The sequence below is a fragment of the Elgaria multicarinata genome, chromosome 5 (assembly GCF_023053635.1).
Source record: "Elgaria multicarinata webbii isolate HBS135686 ecotype San Diego chromosome 5, rElgMul1.1.pri, whole genome shotgun sequence".
In the NCBI taxonomy this organism is placed as follows: domain Eukaryota; kingdom Metazoa; phylum Chordata; class Lepidosauria; order Squamata; family Anguidae; genus Elgaria; species Elgaria multicarinata.
In genome coordinates, this window is record NC_086175.1 from 126,327,547 (window position 1) to 126,348,935 (window position 21,389).

Here is a 21,389-nt window from a genome sequence, read left to right on the forward strand (position 1 = left end):
ATTGATACTTGCGCGCCACTTAATAAAATAAGCAGTTGACATATAAAAGTATCAAAAATCCCTGTTTAAAATGCACTAATAAACAATTACAGCTACAATAACAAAGGTAAATAAAACCATACAAAAAGCAGAAAAAAGGAACTGAAGCATGATCAGTTGCAAGCCAGATAAAGCCTGAATGAAAAAAGTACGTTTGCAGGTGTTTAAAACAAAGGACTTTTTCTTTTTTTTTCTTTTTTGGCCTCCTGAGCTGCATGGGGGAGGATGCTCCAGAGGTAGGCGCTGCTACCAAGAAGTCTGATGTGGCAACATTGTGTTGGTTGTGGAACAGCCAGCAAGTCTCTGAAGATCTTAAAGGTTGGTTGAGTACATATAGGGAAGGGGGTCTGCTAGGTATCCTGGTCCCAAGTTATTTAGGGCTTTGTGCATTAACAATTTAGCCTTGAACATGGCTCAGTAGCTCATCCATGCACCAATTGAGAACATGCATGACCTTTCCTGATTTAGACTTGACCAAGAAATAGAGCTGGGTCAGGACGTGATGACACCTTGCTGCAAATCTCCCAATGATAGCGTCCTGTAGATGATAAACAACTTTGGGGACAAAATACTTCCCTGTTGCACACTATAGTACAACATGTAAAGAACTTTTATGCTACATTACAGGCTTAAAAGGGGAAGGAAAGTATTACGATAAAAGTAAAATCTTTAAAGAGGGTCACCATTGCATGCAGTGCAGTAATGCTCAGCAAATATTACTATGGACCAGTGAAATTATTCTTCATTTATAAACAGATAAAATATATTAATTACTGTACATGGATTTAAAACATGACAGTCCGTACCGTCAAGCTTACAAGTTAAAGTAGAACACAAAAGGGATGGCCAGGAGCGAAGCAAACAAGAACACTATCGCCGTTTCTTAACATGACATAGAAAACCTTGTGATAACCTGCTTGAACGGCCACTAGGTGTGATAAACTTAATACCATGTTGGGTATGAATTTATAAAATATGAATTTATAAAATATGAATTTATAAAATATGCAATCGCCCATGTTTTGGTGTTGTGCAGGACTGGCTTGTGACCCACCAAGACAAATGAAACACCACCGTCCTGTTTCATGTCTGCCAGGCATTCGACCACCTGCCTCCTTGGGTAGGCTTGCTCTAGTCTACTGAGCCGGGAAGCAGGCACTAGAGATTATAGAATTGTTCCCTTAATTCAACCAAATCAGACTACAATTGCCATCATCCCTGACCTCTGCCCAAGATGTCTGGGAATGGTGGGAGTTGCAGTGCCACACATCTAGAGGACACTAGGCTGAGGAAGGCGTACGTTCCCAAAGTAAGGAAATACAATTTTGACTTGCCTAATACTTTCACATTTTGCCCTAACAACAATCCTACATTATTTCTTTTACACACCTTAATAATTTAAACTAGAACAGTCCTTTGGGGTTGTGTTGGGTCAAACTCCGGCCAGATAAACTGGGCTGTTCATGCATGTAAAAAAAAAAGTCTGCACCCACAAAATTCAAATTCTGCAGCAAGAAAGATAAATTCTGGAACCTGCATAAATTGTGTAAGTTTCATTTTGCATAATTTAGTCTGCGTTTGGTAGGGAACTGGAAAGGCAAAGAGTTATGCATGGAAGTGAAATTGAGCACCAGCTATTGTAAGACTTGTTCAGTCATGGTCTTTTGACCAAACATTCAAGTGGGCACTGCCACGTGGTTTTCAAGCATGTCTTCACAGCCATAAGGACTAGATATAAGGACAGTCTTAGGAAGTAGACTCTTGCATCCACTAACATTCTTTTTCTGCATCCAACAGAACACATGCTGTTTTAACACATATGTACAAGATTCAGAACACAAAGGTACCACAAGTAGCAAGTATATATACACATTACAGAGAACCTTTACAGATTGTGAACACTGAATTAAAATGGGACAATAAGCCAAACTTACAAAAATATTTTTATTAAAAAGCAGCAGTTTCTGAACAGGACAACACTACCCAAACCAAAATGTAAACATCACTAATTTCAAATGATCACAGGAGCAGGGGGAACTACTCTGAAAGCAGTTACAGTACTAGCAAGTTAACTAATTACCGTGACACAAAAAGCAATTATCATAATTCTCAGCTAGAAGTCACTTATCGGAGTCTGTCCCAGCGCCAGATACTGGCATCGTCACACACGGCTATGAGGATACTACTGTCTCGGCTAAAGCTGGTTTGTCGAATGGCAGCAGCACACTTTGGATGCGTAAGAGTTGTACACCTATTGAAAAAGATAGAAAAGGTCACAGTCTTAATTTTCTCATGTAAGTAATAGTATTACTCCAGCAATGGCAGGCAACCTCAAAGACAGTCCAAAAGTTCATCTCCCCACGCCATACCTTTGAAACTCCCCTGCATTAAAGCCATTCTCCTCACACACACCCCAAACTATTTTGTTGTTTATTCGTTCAGTAGTTTCCGACTCTTCGTGACTTCATGGACCAGCCCATGCCAGAGCTTTCTGTCGGCCGTTGCCACCCCCAGCTCCCCCAAGGTCAAGTCTGTCACCTCCAGAATATCATCCATCCATCTTGCCCTTGGTCGGCCCCTCTTCCTTTTGCCTTCCACTTTCCCTAGCATCAGCATCTTCTCCAGGGTATCCTGTCTTCTCATTATGTGGCCAAAGTACTTCAGTTTTGCCATTAATACCATTCCCTCAAGTGAGCAGCCTGGCTTTATTTCCTGGAGTATGGACTGGTTTGATCTTCTTGCAGTCCAAGGCACTCTCAGAATTTTCCTCCAACAACCCCAAACTATACTAAGCTCTAAATCTAAAGGAAGTTGCAAAATTGTGTCTGGGCTGTACCACTTCGGCTGAAGGCATGGGTTTATATGCTTGAATGCTCCTCTTTAGGAAGAAAAAAAAATCTACATGGAAAACTAGCACATGAGAGGAAATTATGATAAGCTCGGGCTCCTTCTTGATATGCTCGTTGGCCACATTCAAGAAATGTATTTTTGCATGAAATGTATTTTTCCATCATGCAATCCCCCTACGTGCCTGATGAGGTGGTACGGCCCTGACACAGGTTCACCGCTTCAGAGAGAGCTCTGCCTACTATAGTGGCTCGAAGCCTGGGAAAGTTTAGTCACAGGTGAATGAGAGGAGATACAAAGGGCAAAAGCACCTATTTACCTGCAGAAGATCCGAAGTTTGATCCTCGGCTTGTCCAGGTGGGGCGAGGAAAGAAACCTGCCGGAAACCCTGGAGAGCCGTTGCTGCCAGTCAGTGTCAACAATATCAGGCCAAATGGATCAATGGTCCGACAGTATAAGCCAGCTTCCTATATTCCTATTTACTAATCACCAAGTGGTGGTTTTTGTCTGTCAAAAATGTGTATATGTTCTCTTTACGTTAACGTGCGATAAAAGGATAATCTTACAGAAGTTGTTGGGATTTTTTTTCTCCAGCCCATCCTTCTTACAGCATTATCTCCCTACAGTGCAAGAACTAAAGGTAGTAAGCTGTAATCCAAACATAAGGGCTCAAAAAACCTTGTGAACTGTATGTCTTATGCTTCCTAAATTACAAGATGTTACGGTAAATTAAGAGGCGGCCCTGTCTGTTCCACAGCTCTTATAAGCAGGACAATGTCAAGGATCCACAAATACTCACTTAGCCTTATGAGGATCTTCTATTTCCAAGTCCCAGACATAAAGTTTGCCAACTTGATTGCCCAATGCCAGCATCTGGAAAAGAACAGAAGATACATGCAGCCAAACAACACAGGCTGTTTCTCCCCCAATCTCAAAACTGAGAATAAAACTACCAGTATCATACTGCCTTTATACAAATCTATGGTGCGACCACATTTAGAATACTGTGTGCAGTTCTGAGTCACCACACCTAAAAAAAGAGGAAGATATTGTAGAGCTGGGAAAAGTGCAGGAAAGGGCAACTAAAACGATCAAGGGACTGGAGCATCTCCCTTATGAGGGAAGGTTACAACAGCTGGGATTGTTCATCTTGGAAAAAAGGAGGCAGGCAAGGGGAGAGACATGATAGAGGTGTACGGAATTATGCATGGTGTGGAGAATGTGGCTAGGGAGACATTTTTCTCCCTCTTCCATAATACTAGAACCCAACGGGGACATCCCAAGAAGCTGATTGGTGGGAGATTCAGGACAGATAAAAGGAAGGACTTTCTCCGCTGTGGCACCCTGGTTGTGGAATGAGCTCCCCAGAGAGGTCCGCCTGGCGCCTACATTGTACTCCTTTCGTCGCCAGCTGAAGACCTTTTTATACACTCAGTATTTTAACACTTAATTTAAATTATACTGTTTTAACTCTGTATTTTAACCTTATATCAATTTTGCTGCGTGGTTTTATCCTGGTTGTGCTTTTGATACTGTATTTTGTATTTGTGCTTTTAACCTGTTGGTTGTTTTATTATGGTTTTAATTTTTGTGAACCGCCCAGAGAGCTTCGGCTATTGGGCGGTATAAAAATGTAATAATAATAATAAAAAAGGACTTTTCCACACAGCGCATAGTTAAACTCTGGAATTTACTACCACAAGATGTGGTGATGGCCATCAATTTGGATGGCTTTAAGAGGGGGTTGGATAAATTCCTGGAGGAGAAGGCTATCGATGGCTACTAGACCTAATGGCTAACTGCAATCTCCAGTATCAGAGGCAGTAACTCCATGTGCAGCAGTTGTTGGGGAACCTGGGTGGGAGGGTGCTATTGCATTTGTGTCCTGCTTTGCTGGTCCCTGGCAGACAGTTGGTTGGCCACTGTGTGAACAGAATGCTGGACTAGATGGACCCTTGGTCTGATCCAGCAGGGCTCTTCTTATGTTCCTTTTCCCAAGCAGGAAAAGATCTCTAATCAGCAGCTGACCAAAGAAAAGATTTTCAGTGCGGAACAAGGATTTTCACCCCCACTGTGGTGACCTGGATGGGGAGGTTTAACCCCCACACACACACTGCACATCATGATGGGAATGAAAATGCCACCACCACCCCTCACCCAGGTGTGTGACTGGCACATATGTATGGTGCCTACTTTGGGCTCCGTTGGCCATGCCCACTACTGGAATGCAGCCCTCGGGTGATTCTCCAGGGGGCAGTTCAGCCCTTGGGGCAAATAAAGTTCCCCACCCTTGCTCTAAACAATGGTTTAGAGTTATGTCCAGACAACATACCTATCTACCATTAAAATCATAGCCTTCTGCTAACAAGAATGAACCTGAACTCCAAAGACCCTTATATTTTATGTTTAAAAATCAAAGCTTCTAGCACTCTTTATTGTAGTAATAAATCTGAAAACTAGGTATCTGGTACGAAGCAGATGGAGTCCATTCTTCTTCTACTGCCCCCTCTAATCCAGGCCCCCTGCAAGCCCTCTTCACCTTGCCAGAAACAACCTAAATTCCAATCAGGTTTAAGATAAGAGCGTGTAAACTGAATGAGTTTATGCAAAAGAATGCAACTTGTTATCTGGAGTGTAAAAGTTTGATGCTTTATTGTAGAATATGCACATTCTGTATCTTGGTATGCTACACTCAATTATCTCACTCCAGACGCTCTCGCACCATTGTTCCTATTCAACTTGAGTACACACGTACGAAACAACCACTAAATCCTGATTAGCCTCCACACACTCCAAGCTACCTCATTGCCGCGATGAAATCTGCTCACGCACTGGACTGTTTCATACATTCTTGCCTAATCTTATCTTGTATCCCCCTCCTTGGCCCTTACCTTTTGCCAAAAATCCATTGAAAACCTCATATACCAAATGTCGCATTGACTGTAATCAAAACGCCCTAAAATAGTCACATTAGATTCACTGGGCTTAATTTTATCTATATTGTCTTCCATTTTGCCAGGTTTCCAGCATACAATGGCATTTTCGCAGGACTGTGGAGAGAAGGGGGGAAAGTGTTAACGTAGTCCACAAAACACTCCCGTGAATCCAGACTGTAACTCATATTTGTAGGATACGGACCATTCAACTCAGCCAATCAATTGCATTTTATTGTGGGGCAGAAGCAAGCAACGTGCTTCATGGATAAAAATAATATTTAAGACACAGGAAGATGTCATGCCACTGAATTGCCAAATTTTCCTACTCATATCAATGAAATAGCTTATAAGACTTCTTCCAGAAATCAAAAAATAAAACATGAAATTGAAATTGTTTTTTAAAAGGGAAGGCATCATACCTTGGAAAGTATGAGATCTCCTAGCCATCGCACACAGTCAACGTAATTCCTATGTATATCTCTTGTAGAGAAGTCAGGAAAGTGGATTTTTTGAGAAACAAATGGCCTGCAGAGAAGAGAATTGACACCAGGTCCCGGGGGTGGGGTGGGGTGGGGGGAGAGACACACACAGTTCAGTGACTTGGGGATGTAATGGTGGTCAACAATATACAGGCTAAACAAGGTTTAATTCCCTAGTAATGTGTCACTGGTCCACTTCAGATGTACCGATCTATGGCTTGTCAGTTCAGAAACATGTTGTGTCCTCCTTCCTCCCCTAACCATATGCCTGGCTTCAGTGGATTATTTATTTATTACATTTATATACCGCCCCACAGCCGAAGCTCTCTGGGTGGTTCACAAACAGTTATGGGCGGTGATAGCAACACGTTACCATAAAAAAGCTCTCATGAATACAATATATCATAAAAACTAATAAATAGATCTGTTAAATAAATCAAAATAATAAATCCGTTGTTAAATATTGTGACGTGTGTCCTGTATAAATGGGGAGACTGGAATATTGACATTTATGCTGCAATCTTATACCCACTTAAGTGAGTGTAAGCCCCACCGAATTCAATGGTATGTACTTTGTACTTCTGAGTAGACATGTATAGGATTATGCTGCCAATGTGGTGGTGAAATGTGCTGAAAAACACATTTCGGACCAATTTAGAAACCATCCCATTTCTAGATCCAGCCACTTGCTGGTTTTAGATGGTGTTGATATGGAGCTGAAGAAGGTATTTGGGGTGGGGTGGGGTGTCATATTGGGATCAGGACTGTCCTTACCTGTTGGTTTTATTCGGATTATACTCGTAGGACTCCTTGATGGCATTTATCATTCTCTTTGAATTGATCCGCCAGAGTTTCAAGGAGTGATCCATGCCACAAGACATGATTTTCTCACCAAGCAGGTCATAATCCTGTATACACACACGAAGTAGTAGCTTTAGGTTTTGTATCCAACATTAAAGTGAAATCAAAACAATGGCCAAGAGAACACTGAAAGGCTCAAATTACACAGTCAAATAAGTTATATTATTAAGCATAGGTACATTTATTGAGCTTTGCAGAGCTGATCTTGCTTCTATGGTGCAGACCAACAAGCAATTTCGAATTTGGCAAAGAAGGGAGTGAAGAAGACGGGGAAGGAATTGGGGCATGGGGGAGAGACCCAGAGAAGTTCTCAAACTGTTGAAATATTGTTGTTCAACGCTCTGGAATCTGTCTAGATATGGGCAGTATACACATGTTATAATTAACTAACTAAACTGTTTTCTACTTACTGCACTTAAAACTTCATCTCTGTGCCCTTCTACTCCACCAAATATTGCAACCAAAGTGTCTGTCTGAATGTTCCACAATCTCAGTGCATGATCTAGTAAAACAAAAATCGGCAGGTTAGACGATGTCATCCATACACATCTCACAAATAATGTTAATAATAATCTAACAGAAAGTACATATTAAGATTAACTATATGGTTCACCCTAATATGTATACACAAAATATACTGTGGATGGCAGCAACATTTGAGAGCGTTAGATGCAGCCAAGAAAGTAGCTTCATACTAATCTGAAGTCTGTCTACAGTCAGTCTCTTTCTCCAGCAGTCCTCTGTTACCTTGAAATTTATTAGTTATCTAGAAAAGAACAATGAAAAGCTACATTTAGCAATGCTTTGTTCTTAACCCGCTAGATGTGAGATCAAAATCCCTCTTGTTGTTTGAGATGTCCGCATTAGGGCTACGTTACTATTCTGTGTTCTAAGTCTCCTGCCATCTCAGGATGGCCCTCAAGATATGGAATGTGAGCCAATGTGCCATGTCTTTTATGACACAGGCTGAGAGAGGCTGGAGCCCAACAACAGTACCCTTGAAAGGGTATTTATCCTTGGCACTGGACACGTCGTGTGTCCCACCCAAGACCTTGGAGAGTTGGACTTCAGACCATGGCTGGCCTACATTAAGACTACATTAAACAGACCACTGGTTGTATAGAATATTAACTATTACCTTCAGAAGGCTATCATTAATTTAAATTCCTTTCAGCCTGATTGCAAGGGAACTGCAATGTGACTGCAGTTTATATACAAAATAAATGTGTGTTTGGAAAAGGTTTTGTTCAGAACAATGCCTTTTATACCTTTCAATCTGTTTTGTTCGCCAGAGGAATCATATTCCTTACAAACTAAAAAAACCAAGCAAAAATGTCTTCCAAGGACAAGTGCAAATATATATTATATTCTGTGTGTGTGTGTGTGTACACAGACATTTATTTATACTGTCCTATCAGTATATTTGGTGTCTTGCAGTTATATAGACAACATATTGTATGTAGGTCCTTGCTGCCAAGGAGCGTATAATCCAAGATGCAAACATAGTTTAACTATAGTTTGTCCTTATCAGAAGTAATGTCAAACTGAACTGTGGTTAGCTTAAAAATAGAAGATGTTTCCATGCTCCTCCAGATTACTGCCAGAGGAAGAGAGTTCATGAGCTCATGAACACAAGGCTTGCTAGGCTAATTCCAGTAACACTAAACCATGGTTTAGGTGCTAACGTCAGTGTTATATCTAAGGCCATAGCTAGACCTAAGGTTTATCCCTGGATCGTCCAGAGGTCAAACCTGTTCATCTAGGTGACATACAGGGGATCCAGTGCTCAGGCAGGGGCGAACCCTGGATGATCCCAGGATAAACTTTAGGTCTAGCTGTGGCCTAAGATGACTCGAAGGGAGTATCAAGATGAGTAGGGAGGACAGAATATGGGGAAATGCTGTTACATGTACTTAAAAGCTATTTTGTTGAAACATGCTAAATACTGTACTCAGATTGAGGTTTCTCTTCCATGCATTTGGGGACATTTGTGGTGCTGCGCACACTCCTTTTTGCTCTTCCAGAATTAGTCCACTAACAGATCATTCCTAAACATTTCAAAGGAATCCTTTAACCATACCTTTGCTTACTGACAAGAGAAGATTTGGATCTCTGGGATGAAATTTCAATTCATTGATTGCATTGCCATGACCCACGTAGTGCTGCATTAGAATTCAGAAACCAGGTTATTCTCTCCATGTCTCTCTATATTTTGCATCGAAAAGTTACAGCCACTTTTAAGCATATCTTGAATCAACTCACCTTTATGCACTGCATTGTAATGGGATTAATTATCCTAATAATGCCCCTTGATCCAGCCACAGCCAGAAGCGGATGGCTTGTATTGCTATCATAGGTCCATGCACAAGTATAAAAGTTTTCATCTGCCTGAAACGCATAATTAAGGACTATACATGCAGCAGCGGAATTTCCCACTGCCCATCAAATATTTAAACATTATAAAAATATGTGTTGGTTTGGAAAATTCACTGCAGTTGGAAGAAACTTGTAACTTACACACAATATACTGCTGTTTGCATTTGGCACAGGAAAATAAAGAAGACAAAGGATAGTAAAGTTCAACATATGGCTCAGTCAGCCATGAAAATACTGGAGCTCAACTACAATTCCTAGGATTCCTGACAAGTGACTGCTCACTGGGGCTGATAGGAGTTGATCCAAATCTTCTGGAAAACACCAGGCTGGGAATGGCTGCCCTAGGGAGACACCAGGGAAAGCGGAGGGGCTCACATGTGAACTTCAAGGATAAAGGGAATGGGCAAAACCTGGAGCCATCATATTGGAGTCATCATATTGTTAAAAAGATACAAGATACGGAGATTAGCAAAGAAGCTCTCTCGGTGTTCTAGTCAGAGGAAACAAGGCCACATGACAGGGAACTTAATAGCAATTTCTTTCAAACCTCCTATACACCCATTTCCCCCCAACCTCAATCTTTTCTAATACCCTCATGGATTGTGTTTTTATTTCATGCAATCAACACCTCCACTTCCGTGTCTTTGAAGCACACAGAGGAGAGAGGCAAGAAGGCCCTAAGCATAGCAGATTGAGATACAGAGCTCCACGTACACACACCAGGCTACCACTGCCACGTAAGAGAGTTGCAAATCAGCTGGCAAGAACTCTGCTTACCCAGATTAAGAAACAGGAGAGCCCCATGTGTGGGGCACAGCTCCCCCAGACGGGTTTGTGACCCAGCTCTTTCTGCTTTAAAGTCATTGGAAGAGGAAGCACCAAAGAAATAATTAAGGAGGCAAGATAAAATAAAGACAAGTTAAGAGTTAGGAAGGGAAATAACAATAGAAGGGAGAAGGTGCAGAGTGGTTAAGATCACACATACAATCAATCAAAAATTTTAATATTTAGCCTTGTGTGGCGCAGAGCGGCAGTTTCTGCAGCTGAAACTCTCCCCACGGCCTGAGTTCGATCCCAGCGGAAGCTGGTTTCAGGCAGCTGGCTTGGGTCGAATCAGCCTTCCATCCTCCCGAGGTCGGGTAAAATGAGTACCCAGTTAGCTGGGGGAAAGGTAATAATGGTCGGGGAAGGCAACGGCAAACCACCCCGCTATAAGGCCTGCCAAGAAAACGTCAGTGAAAGCTGGCGTCCCTCCAAGAGTCAGTAATGACTCAGTGCTTGCACGAGAGGTTCCTCTCCTTCCCTTCCCTTATTTTTTACAGTCCTAATAAGGTATTCACTCTTCTCCATGGGCTGGTAGCATTGTCTCACCTGGGCGTTTAAGATTAAACAACTGCCACTTGTACAAGCTTTATTGAGATTAGGACGGTTTGTGAAGATTTTTAAATACGTATGTCGCTACAATTTCTTATCACTATTGAAGCATATAAATGGCCTCGGAGTAAACACCATGAGATGCATCTGATGAGGTGGACAGTATCCACAAAAGCTAAAGCCAGACTATATTTGTTTGTCTTTCAGGTACCACAAGACTCTTCATTGTATTATGAGATTGGCCATTCTTATGGATGAGGTGAGAGAGCATGATTTGCTCAGGGCCACCCTGAGAGCTCATGGCTAAAAACAACAGCTATGCTACTAATCCCTTTGGAACCAGGTTCTCGGGGTTCACTGAGGAGCAAGCTGAAAGCCAAGAGCCAGTCTCTGCTGGATTATGTGGAAGTGAGAAGAAGGGGGTGAAGGAGACCAGTCAGAAAACAGTAAGAAAACTGACAAACCACCAGGCTAGGAGAGGGCTATTGTCCAGGGGGTTCCAAGCTCAATGTTGGAAGGGGCATTGTTTAGTTTCAGTTAACTTTGCGAAGCCTCGATAAAGGCCTCTTCTACTGTGGCCTCATTAAACTGGGAAAGGTATGAAGCTTCTCTGAAACTCTTCCTAGAAATATAATAAGCAAAGGATACATCGGCATCCACATAGGACTGCAATAACCGCATTTCTCCTTGGGAATGGCATTCATATAACGTAACCTGGAGGTGAACAAAACACAAGAGATTAACGCTCCCAATTCCCATAGCTAAACTCTTCCACACTGTGTATGAAATTGACCACATTGCCCAAGCTAACGCTCACTTCTCTTCTATTGAGGGGAGCGGGGACATAAAATGGCATCATCTATGTGCATTCCTAGTATATTAGCAGAGCAGGAAATTGGTTTAAACTGTCCTCGGGTCTGCTCAAATCCCATAATCTGGCTCCACTACTGTGCTCCTATTCAGGAGCAGACATGCCCCTAGGGGGAGATAGAGAGCAGGCCTCGGGGTCATGTGCGCCCTTCCCCTGCTCATTCATTGCAGGAATGAAGTCCCAATACAGAGCACACACGCTTTTGCTGACAGGTAGTGAGCTAAAATGAGTCACGTTGCACAAGCAGCTTAAAAACTTCACTTTCGAGTCATTTGAATATGCTGCTAGGCAAGGGGTTATTTTTAAAAGCAGCCAGAGAAATGTTCTAGAAGTTTGCTACACTTAGCAGAATAGGCAAAGTGCTTTTTTCCATTCAAAGCCAGCTTGCATGTTCAACTGAGTGACAAGCTTCAGTTAAAAACTCTCAAGCATACCTCTGGCTACACATGTGCCTCCCCAGCTCATGTATGCACTTATCTATGATCAGAGCCAGCCACAACAAGTAGCATTATTATTAGTAGTAGTAGTAGTATCCCGCCTTTTGCCCAATACTGGCCCTCAAGGCGGTATTACAAAGTTAAAACATACATTTAAAAACATAGGAAAAGAAATGGGGGGAAAAGTTTAAAATACACAACAAAATTATAAGTTATTAACATAGATGGAGGACCAAATTACTCTCCAAAGGCCTGCTGGAACAAACAAGTTTTAGCCTGCTTCCGAAAGCCCATCAAGGACGGAGCCAGTCTAGCTTCCCTGGGAAGAGAGTTCCAAAGCACTGGAGCAGCCACCGAGAAGGCCCTCTCCCATGTTCCCACCAAGCGCCTGTGAAGATGGTGGGACTGAAAGAAGGGCTTCTCCAGAAGATCTCAAAGCACGGGCAGGCTTGTAATGGAGAATACGGTCTTTCAAATAACCAGGAGCTGAGCCATATAATAGCTTTGCACTGTACTATCCCACTGCATCACAAACAGCAGGATTTAGCTCTGGGGATCAGAAGTGCTGTCTACCTTTTGGAAACTCACAACTTATAGCCCAATAGGGAGCAGGATCCCTATGTGAATAATCCGGAGCAGACGACAGCCACATGGGTGACTGCATGTGGATGTTGACTGTTGTGGATTATTCACACCTAGGAGGCCGCCTTCCCTTATATACACCCAGACGACATTTACAATCGTCAGAGGAGGTCCTGCTCGTCATGAAGAACCTCGACAGCGGACCTTCTCTGTAGCGGCACCCACCTTCTGGGAAACCCTCCCTCATGCTGTTCAGGAGGCGGAAAACGTAACATCCTTCAAACACCTCCTGAAAACATATCTTTTTCGAAAGCTTTCCCTGGATTGTAACTTATTCTGGTTTTATATGTCAGTTTTAAAGTTTTAAATCTTGATATATATTTTTGTATATTATGGTTTTAATTGTAAACTGCCCAGAGAGCTTTGGCTGTTGGGCAGTATAAATAGGTAATAAATTAATTAAATAAATAAATAAATATTTTTTAAAAAAATTAAGGAAAGAAAACAAGCTCTCAGAAAGCAGGTAAAGAAAGAATGAAACGTAAGATCGATTCTAACAGGACACTCACTCTGTTGCTGCCAACAGTGGCAAACACCAGGGGATCACCTTCCTTGCTGTGCCAATTGAACTGTACCCCAAACAATGGCTGGCTATGATCTTCCTGAAAAGGAAAAAGGCATAACTGAAATTCAAATCACAAAAGCTATCCAATGTTCAGTGCATTTATGTTCTTGCTGAAATTGCTTAATACGTTTAATTGCACTTGATTGAGGATTGTTTTTCCCACAGCAAGGAACTACATGTTATAGGCAACTGGGGGTGTTGTTAAACACAGCATCCCTGGGTTGACTTCTCTCCCTCTCACCAGCAACGTTTTGGGACACTTGCCTGCATAACCATGTCAACCCGTAGTGCATTTTCCAGCCCCTTTCAGCAACAGCCAATGGGCGTGGGAAATTGTGGCCAAAATTGTGGACGCTTTTTGACATTTTCATGTTTTGCAACTTTGCGTGCTTATAGAAAATGTTCTGTTTCCCGAAATTCTAATGTTTATGTATCAATTGAAAGACCTGATTCACGTAATACAACAATCCTGCTTCTTTTCCTGGGTGTCCAATCAACTCTTTTCTTTGGTGCCATGGCTCTATTTATGATGTACGTATGTACACTTCTAATTTGAGAAATACTTCAAATATTCACACAATCTCCAGTTGCGCTTCAGTTACAGAACAAACAGCAAAACTGACTTTCTCCAACTTGAAACATGATGTATTGCAGCTACTGCCATGTGATTGGCCCCCAGAACAAGGACTGTGATTGGCCAGTAGGGTTTGCAATTCCAATCTGCTTCTTCACTCAATCACGCCTGTGTTTGTTTTTAGACTAAAGTAAGCATAACTTTTTTTGTGCTGCAGATATTTGCATTCTGTTTTTTGTATTGAATTCAGCATTAAATTCTCTTTCAGTTTATGTATAAACATTTGAATTTCATGAAACAGAACATTTTTTATAAGCATGCAAAGTTGGAAAACATGAAAATTTCAAAAAAATTGTCCACAATTTTGGCCACCACTGTACATGGGGAGGGATCATAGGTCAGCGGTAGGGCAGATGCTTTGGATGCAAAAGGTCCCATGTTCAATCTCCAGCATTTCTAGGTAGGGCTAGGAAGGAATGCGGCCTGAAACCCTGGATAGCCACTGCTGCCGGTCAGTGTCCACAATACTGGGCTAGATGGACCTATAGCCGGACTCAGAATAAGACCGCTTCTTCCTATGTTCCTAACCCACAGGTAAAAGCACTCCTGTGTGGCATGGGGAAGTCATCTTTGGAAGCATGCCTATGTCACCAATAACACGCAGTTCCACATTAAGATAAGACTGCCTGTACTAGCAAAAAGTGAGAAGTGTCCCGTTCCCAAAACCTTACAGACTGAAGTACTATTATCCATCTAGACAACTCAGCGGTTATAGCTGGAATTAATAAGGCATTTGTAAAAACAATGCTGGCCAGAATGAGCTGGTGCCCCACTTACACCAACTGAAGTTTGGACAAGAATTCGGATAAGCCTAGAGTTTTGGAATTATCTTTTCAAACTTTTCCAGATACGGCCTATACTTCTTTACAATCTCGCCTTAGTTTTCAGCTGCCGGTCTTAGCCACCCAAAAAAAGAGAGACAACACCCTTCAATTTCCTGTTAGTCTTTAAAATATAACTGTTTTCCTGATGTTCAAACTTCACCTAGACACACCTCCCACAAAAACAAGCCAGAGCATTTAAAATGGGCGTTTAAGACTGAGCTATGACAAAATAGTGCTTTGTGCCTAAAAAGAACACGTCCCTAAAAAACCACCACCCAAAGTGGTCATGTTTAAGTTTAGCACTTGCAGGATGCATCCATGAGCTCTTTTACCAAATGCCCCACAAAGGAAATTACTACACTGAGATAATAGACTGAAACGTCTAAATCTGTTCCCAATTTTTTCCCTCCTACAAGCAGGACTTGTTATGCAGCTTAGGACATAGACATAGCCACTACCTAAGATGGATGAATGAAAAATGAAAAACATCTGACAAATTCATGGAAGATATGCCCGTCAGTTGCTGTGACAGGTAAATTCAGTGGTACAGCTCCTGCTTTGCGTGCAGAAGGTCCCAGGTTCAATCCCTGGCATCTCTAGGGTTGGGAGAGACTCCTGCCTGAAGCCCTCAAGAAAGCTGCTGCCAATCAGTGTGGGCAATACTAAGGTAGATGGACAGATGCCCTAACGCTGTATAAGGCAGCTCCTGACGTTCCACCCCACATGTTCAGAGGCAGCATACTCCCAAATACAAGATGCTGGTGACTATCTCTTATCACAGCCCTCCTGGTGAATGACCAGAGCCATTTATTTATTTATTATTACATTTATCACCTGCCTTTTTCCTGCAAGAAACCCAAGGCGGTGCACATAATCCTCCTCTTCCTCCTCTCCGTTTTGATCCTCACAACAACCAGCCTGTGAGGTAGGCTGGGCTGAGAGCCTGTGACTGGCCCAAAGTCACCCAGTAAGCTTCATGGCCAAGTGGGGACTAGAACCCAGATCTCTCGACTTCCAGGCCAACACTCTAACCACTACACCACACCGGCTCTCATTTAGCTGGCTGCTCCTCAGAACAGAATGCTGGATTAAATGGGCCTTAATTTGTTCCAGTAAAATAGTTCTTAGGATCGCAGCTTAAGAATAGAAAGCCATTATTACTTTCATTCATGTCAGCAATACAGTTTTTATGCTAACATAGCTCTGTTGTTGTTGTTTTTACACAAAAGCAGACGCCGTGAGATATCTAAGTTGGCAAATACCTTGAGGCTGTTTACACATTTGAAGGAATATTTGCATTTCTTCGACTTCCATTTTCCTTTACCCCAGCTTTTTCTTCCTGGAGCGTTAGGGGTATTTGTAGGGGTGTCAGGACGTTCAGTGTTAGTACCACTCTCTATGCTAACAGCATCATCCTGAAAACATTGAAAAAACTAGGTTGGTTTTCAGAACCACAGATAAAGACCAGACATACAGCATATTCAACTAACTTACTAACATACAGAAACATCCATCACCAGAATGGCAAAGAAAACTTGTTCAGAAACAGAGGACCCATGAAGCCAATTGAGATTATTCAACAAAAATAGGACAGACAATTGAGATTTCTAGACTGTAAAGCCAAGTCTCAAGTTCCCATCTCATAATCTTGCCATCTATAGAAAAACTGAGAGCCTTGTGGCAAAGACAAATACCTAACTGAATGCCTTCTCTCGAGCTGAACCTACCTAGACAGTGCAATACACATCTGGGGCCTTCCTCTGCGTTCCTCTTCCAAGGGAAGTTCAGAGAGTGGCCTTCTCAGTGTTGGTCCCCTGACTACAAAATTTCCCCACTGAGGCCTGCCTGGTGTCAACACTGTCATCTTTTTGGCACCAGATTAAGATTTGCCCTCTACTTGTAGGCATTTAATGGAATACGATGGGGCATTTACACAAGTCTAAACAGGTCTAGTATTTTATGGAAACTGTTTTTAGTTGTCTAAATTGTTTAAATGTTGTATGTTTAAATTTTTATGCTGTATTTTATTATCTTTGAATTGTTGTAAAAGCTGAGAGCTTTGGCTATTGGGCGGTATAGAAATGAAATAAATAACAGCAACAATTTAGTGTCGCATGAGCTTCCTTGGAGTAGAGCCCCATGTATCAGATTCATAAAGGTCTCCTAAAGGTGAAAAAAAAGGAAATATAAGAGTCATGGGTGGTCTCCAACTGCTGCCCCTTCGCTGATGGGAAGCAATTATCAGCGGAACAGGGAAGGGTATGTGGCAAAATGGGGAACTTTTGTTTTCATTTAAGTTCATTCAAATGATATTTGTTGCTGAGGTCAGCTGTACTGATGGTGGAAATTTATGCTAACTGAGATTGATTCCTGGGCTGGGATTGGTCTGTGAGTTTCTGAGGGTTTTGACACTTTAAGGGAAGAGGGAGACAATGAGGACACTTGGAAGTTGGAAATGAGGAGTTGGGCTGGAAGCTGATGGAAAATGGGTTCAATATCTTTGTGTTTGATTATTTTACTTGGCTGTGGAGGAACATGAACTGTTGATGTTACTTTATAGCAAAGTTTTAAAAAATTGTTATTTATTCAGTGTGGTTTAGTGGAGATCAATACCCTCATGAACTGGAGCTGGCAGTGGTGCAAAGCGGGTGAGCGTCCAAGATGAACACGAAAAGGGAGAGAAGTCTCAGGACACTGAAGAAAAGTGTATTGTACAAAACCCCAACATGTTTCAGCCCGCTGCACACCCATCATCCATTCCAAGAACAAGCATCTTCCTAGGATTATTACTTATTAGCTCAACCTTCCCCACACTAAGAAAAAAAATATACTTATACAGCTTTTAGAAAGTTAAGGCAGGGGTCCCCAACACAGTGTCCTCTAATGGCATCTCCAGGCACCCACAAAGCTTCTTTAAAAATATATTTTAAAAGATGTGTATATATCCATAGCAATGAACACATACGAAATGCCAATATATGAAAACACAACTTTGCAGCAATTACACATAGCCTTGCTATTTCTCTCCGCCCAATCCCTTTCCTTGCTATTTCTCTCCTTTCCCTGCCCCCAATCTGTAGTGGTACCCACAGCAGTTTCTCAAATTCAATGGTAGAATGTAGTGTAGTTCAGTAGTAGAATGTACACTTTGTATACAGACGGTCCCAGTTTCAACCCGTCGGGCATCCTATGCAGAGCGGGAGAAGTGATCTTTGCCTCTGCGCTCCTCCCATTCTGCATTTTTGCTAGACGGGCTTTTTTGCCAGTCTATGTGAGGTGTTGGGGAAGGAGACAGAAAGAGGCTGAGGAGGCTGGAGGATTCCCTGTACATCGCCCTGCCCAGTTCCCTCACTGCCCATGAAAATACCCCCATTACCTTCCCTCTGAGGTTGCCAGCACAGTTCTCTCCATGCTGGCTGCAAAGGGGAGGGAGCTTGGACTCCTGGGTCCGAGGTCAGGGCGCTGTCTTTGATCTAGGATCTAAGAATCTTAATTATCCTCTGTCTCCCCAGTCACTATCTAGGGGGCATAGGATTGCTCTCCCCATGGCTTAAGTCACTAGGATGGCAAGCCCATGGGGATGACCATTTCAAAGTTCAAGTGGGGGCTCCATTAACTGAATGCTCCGCCATACAAAAATTTCTCTGCATATAGAAAACAAGCAGCTCAGGATGGTCCTCCCTGCTAGTTTTCTATGTGGAGAATGTTCATCCCCCCTTTTTTTTTTAGGTATAGAGAAGATGGCTAATGGAAAATCTTAGATGTCAGAGGAAAATGATCCAGCCTAGTCTTGTTTCAGAATTGCTTGTTTTCTTTCTGCAGAGATTACCTTACTTTTTGGTATAGAAAAGATGGCTAGATCAGAAACCTAGGATGCCAGGGACAAAGTTTTTAGCCTAGCCATCTTTCCCACACCAAATCAACATTCACTGTACACAGAAAGCTAGCATGCTGATGAGAAGGCTTCTAACTTAGCCTGCTCCCTGACATGCTGGCTTTCTACATAAAGAAACTGAATTGGGTACAGAGAACATATCGGGAAGGGAGGATATACCCTAACCCTTTCCCTTTCTAGCTTCCTATGTTGCAAATCTGTTGCATGTGCAGATAGCTAACCTACAAACCTGGTTGCCAGGAAGAAGGCTTCTAATCTAACCTAGGAGGAGCCATAGCTCAGTGACAAGAGCACACGCTTTGCATACAGAAGATCCCAAGTCCAAGCCTCAGCTTCTCCAGGTAGGACTGGGGGGAAATCATCTCCTGCCTGAAATCGTCCATTTTCTTCCACTGCCCCTTACGCCTGGAACGCTCTTCCAGAACATTTGCGAACTACAAGTTCAATCGCAGCTTTTAAAGCTCAGCTAAAAACTTTTCTTTTTTCTAAAGCTTTTAAAACTTGATTTTGAACTGACTTTTATACTGTTAGTTTTACTCTACCCTGTGCCTGTTTGGTGCATTCTCTTCCCCTTCTTATTGTTTTTTTATGATTTTATTAGAATGTAAGCCTATGCGGCAGGGTTTTGCTATTTTATTGTTTTACTCTGTACAGCACCATGTACACTGATGGTGCAATATAAATAAATAAATAATAATAATAAATCCCGGAGAGCCACTGCCAGTCAGCATTGACAATAATGGGTTAAATGCACCCAAGGCTCCTATGTCACCTAACCCTTGAGGAGCTAGCTTTCCACATGCAAGGCGATTTCTTTTTTCTTTTCCCCTTTCTTTTAAGACTTCCATTTCATCACGTGAGCCCCCTCCCCACAAACACACACACACACACACACACCTGTGGCCTGAAGCCGCACAGCCCAGACACAGGTCGGCCCCCTCCTCAATGAGGACTAGGCCCAGGATAGAACCGATTTCCTACTATCCAGACATCCCAGGGGCAGGTGCAACGGGCCTCTCCTGCAACCCCCAGAACTCCCCCCCGCAAAAAAAGGAGGGTGGCCCCGCAGCACCCCTTCCCACCCCGGTTGCTAAGAGACGCACTAGGCCCCGGGCCTGAGACCCCCCAATATAACCCGGGGAGGCGAAGCGGGCATCTCTGGGGCCGCCGCCTCGGCGGGCCTCTCACATTCTCGTCCCCAGACAGGTCCCCGGGGTTGCTGTTCTCGTCGCTGCTCAGCTTCTGCTTCTTCGCCGGCATCTCCGCTCCCGCCGTGGCCGCTTCTGCCGCGTCTCCTCTTCCTCCTCCTCCTCCTCCTCTTCTCCGCTCAGACATCTTTCCCGCCCCTCCTACCCCAGCCGCGGCCGTAAAGCGCGGCGGCCAAGAGGCAGCGCCGGCCGGGGGAGCCTCTTCGCCACGTCGCCGCAAAGCGCGCCCTTCCTCGGCTGTCGCAAAACGAAAGCCACACTGCTGCAAAAAGCGAAGCAAGCGGCGTCGATTAAGAGCGGAGGGTAGAGCCCGACCACGGATGGACGGTAGGGGGCGGGCGTTTCCGGGAACTGGGGCTCCTAACTGACGCATAGTTAGACTCACAGTGGCGGCTGGTGGCTCCGAATACGGCGGGGCTGTGATTCCATTCTGGGTTTGAGTCAGAACCAGAACTCTAAAGGAGTGATCCAAACTGCTGAACCCTTTCCTTTTTTTAAAAAAGGGGGGTTCAGCACCTTGGATAGCTCCATTAGAGTTCTGACTGAAATCCAGTTTGGATTCACAGTTTGGATTTCATGGTTATTTCACGGTTGGACTACTGCAACCTTCTTCTCTCTGGCCTTCCTTCTTCTCACATCAGTCCGTTGGTTTCTGTTCACCACTCTGCCGCAAAGATCATCTTCTTGGCTCGCCGCTCCGACCATGTTACTCCTCTTCTGAAATCTCTTCATTGGCTTCCAATTCACTACAGAATCCAATATAAACTTCTCCTGTTAACCTTCAAAGCTTTTCACGGTCTAGCTCCTTCCTATCTCTCCTCTCTCATCTCACACTATTGCCCCGCTCGTGCTCTTCGCTCCTCTGATGCCATGTTTCTCGCCTGCCCAAGGGCCTCTACTTCCCTTGCTCGGCTTCGTCCATTCTCTTCTGCTGCCCCTTACGCCTGGAACGCTCTTCCAGAACATTTGAGAACTACAAGTTCAATCGCAGCTTTTAAAGCTCAACTAAAAACTTTTCTTTTTCCTAAAGCTTTTAAAACTTGATGTTGTGCAGACTTCTACTGTTACTTTCTACTGTTAGTTTTACCCTACCCTGTGCCTGCTTACCCTACCCTGTACCTGTTTGCATTCTCTTCCCCTCCTTATTGTTTTACTATGATTTTATTAGATTGTAAGCCTATGCGGCAGGGTCTTGCTATTTACTGTTTTACTCTGTACAGCACCATGTACACTGATGGTGCTATATAAATAAATAAATAATAATAATAATAATAATAATAATAATAATAACAGCCTCGCCAAAATCGGAGCCACTAGCCTCCACTACCAGCCTTCCTCAACCTGGGGCGCTCCAGATGTGTTGGACTACAGCTCCCAGAATGCCCCAGCCAGCTGGCTGGG

The 21,389-nt window shown here is 43.1% G+C and overlaps 1 protein-coding gene across 1 annotated transcript; it reads right to left on the reverse strand.

Annotated features, from left to right (window-relative positions):
- Positions 1-1,964: 1,964 nt before the first annotated feature.
- Positions 1,965-20,148, reverse strand: EED (embryonic ectoderm development). Its single transcript, XM_063127194.1, has 12 exons — positions 19,969-20,148; positions 16,148-16,300; positions 13,372-13,464; positions 11,561-11,626; positions 9,425-9,550; positions 9,243-9,324; positions 7,573-7,664; positions 7,076-7,209; positions 6,242-6,347; positions 5,778-5,936; positions 3,686-3,759; positions 1,965-2,290 (listed from the first exon to the last, which is right to left on the reverse strand). Exons 1-12 carry the CDS (start codon positions 20,113-20,115, stop codon positions 2,164-2,166), a joined length of 1,359 nt encoding a protein of 452 aa, XP_062983264.1. The 5' UTR covers positions 20,116-20,148; the 3' UTR covers positions 1,965-2,163.
- Between the last annotated feature and the right edge of the window lie 1,241 nt (positions 20,149-21,389).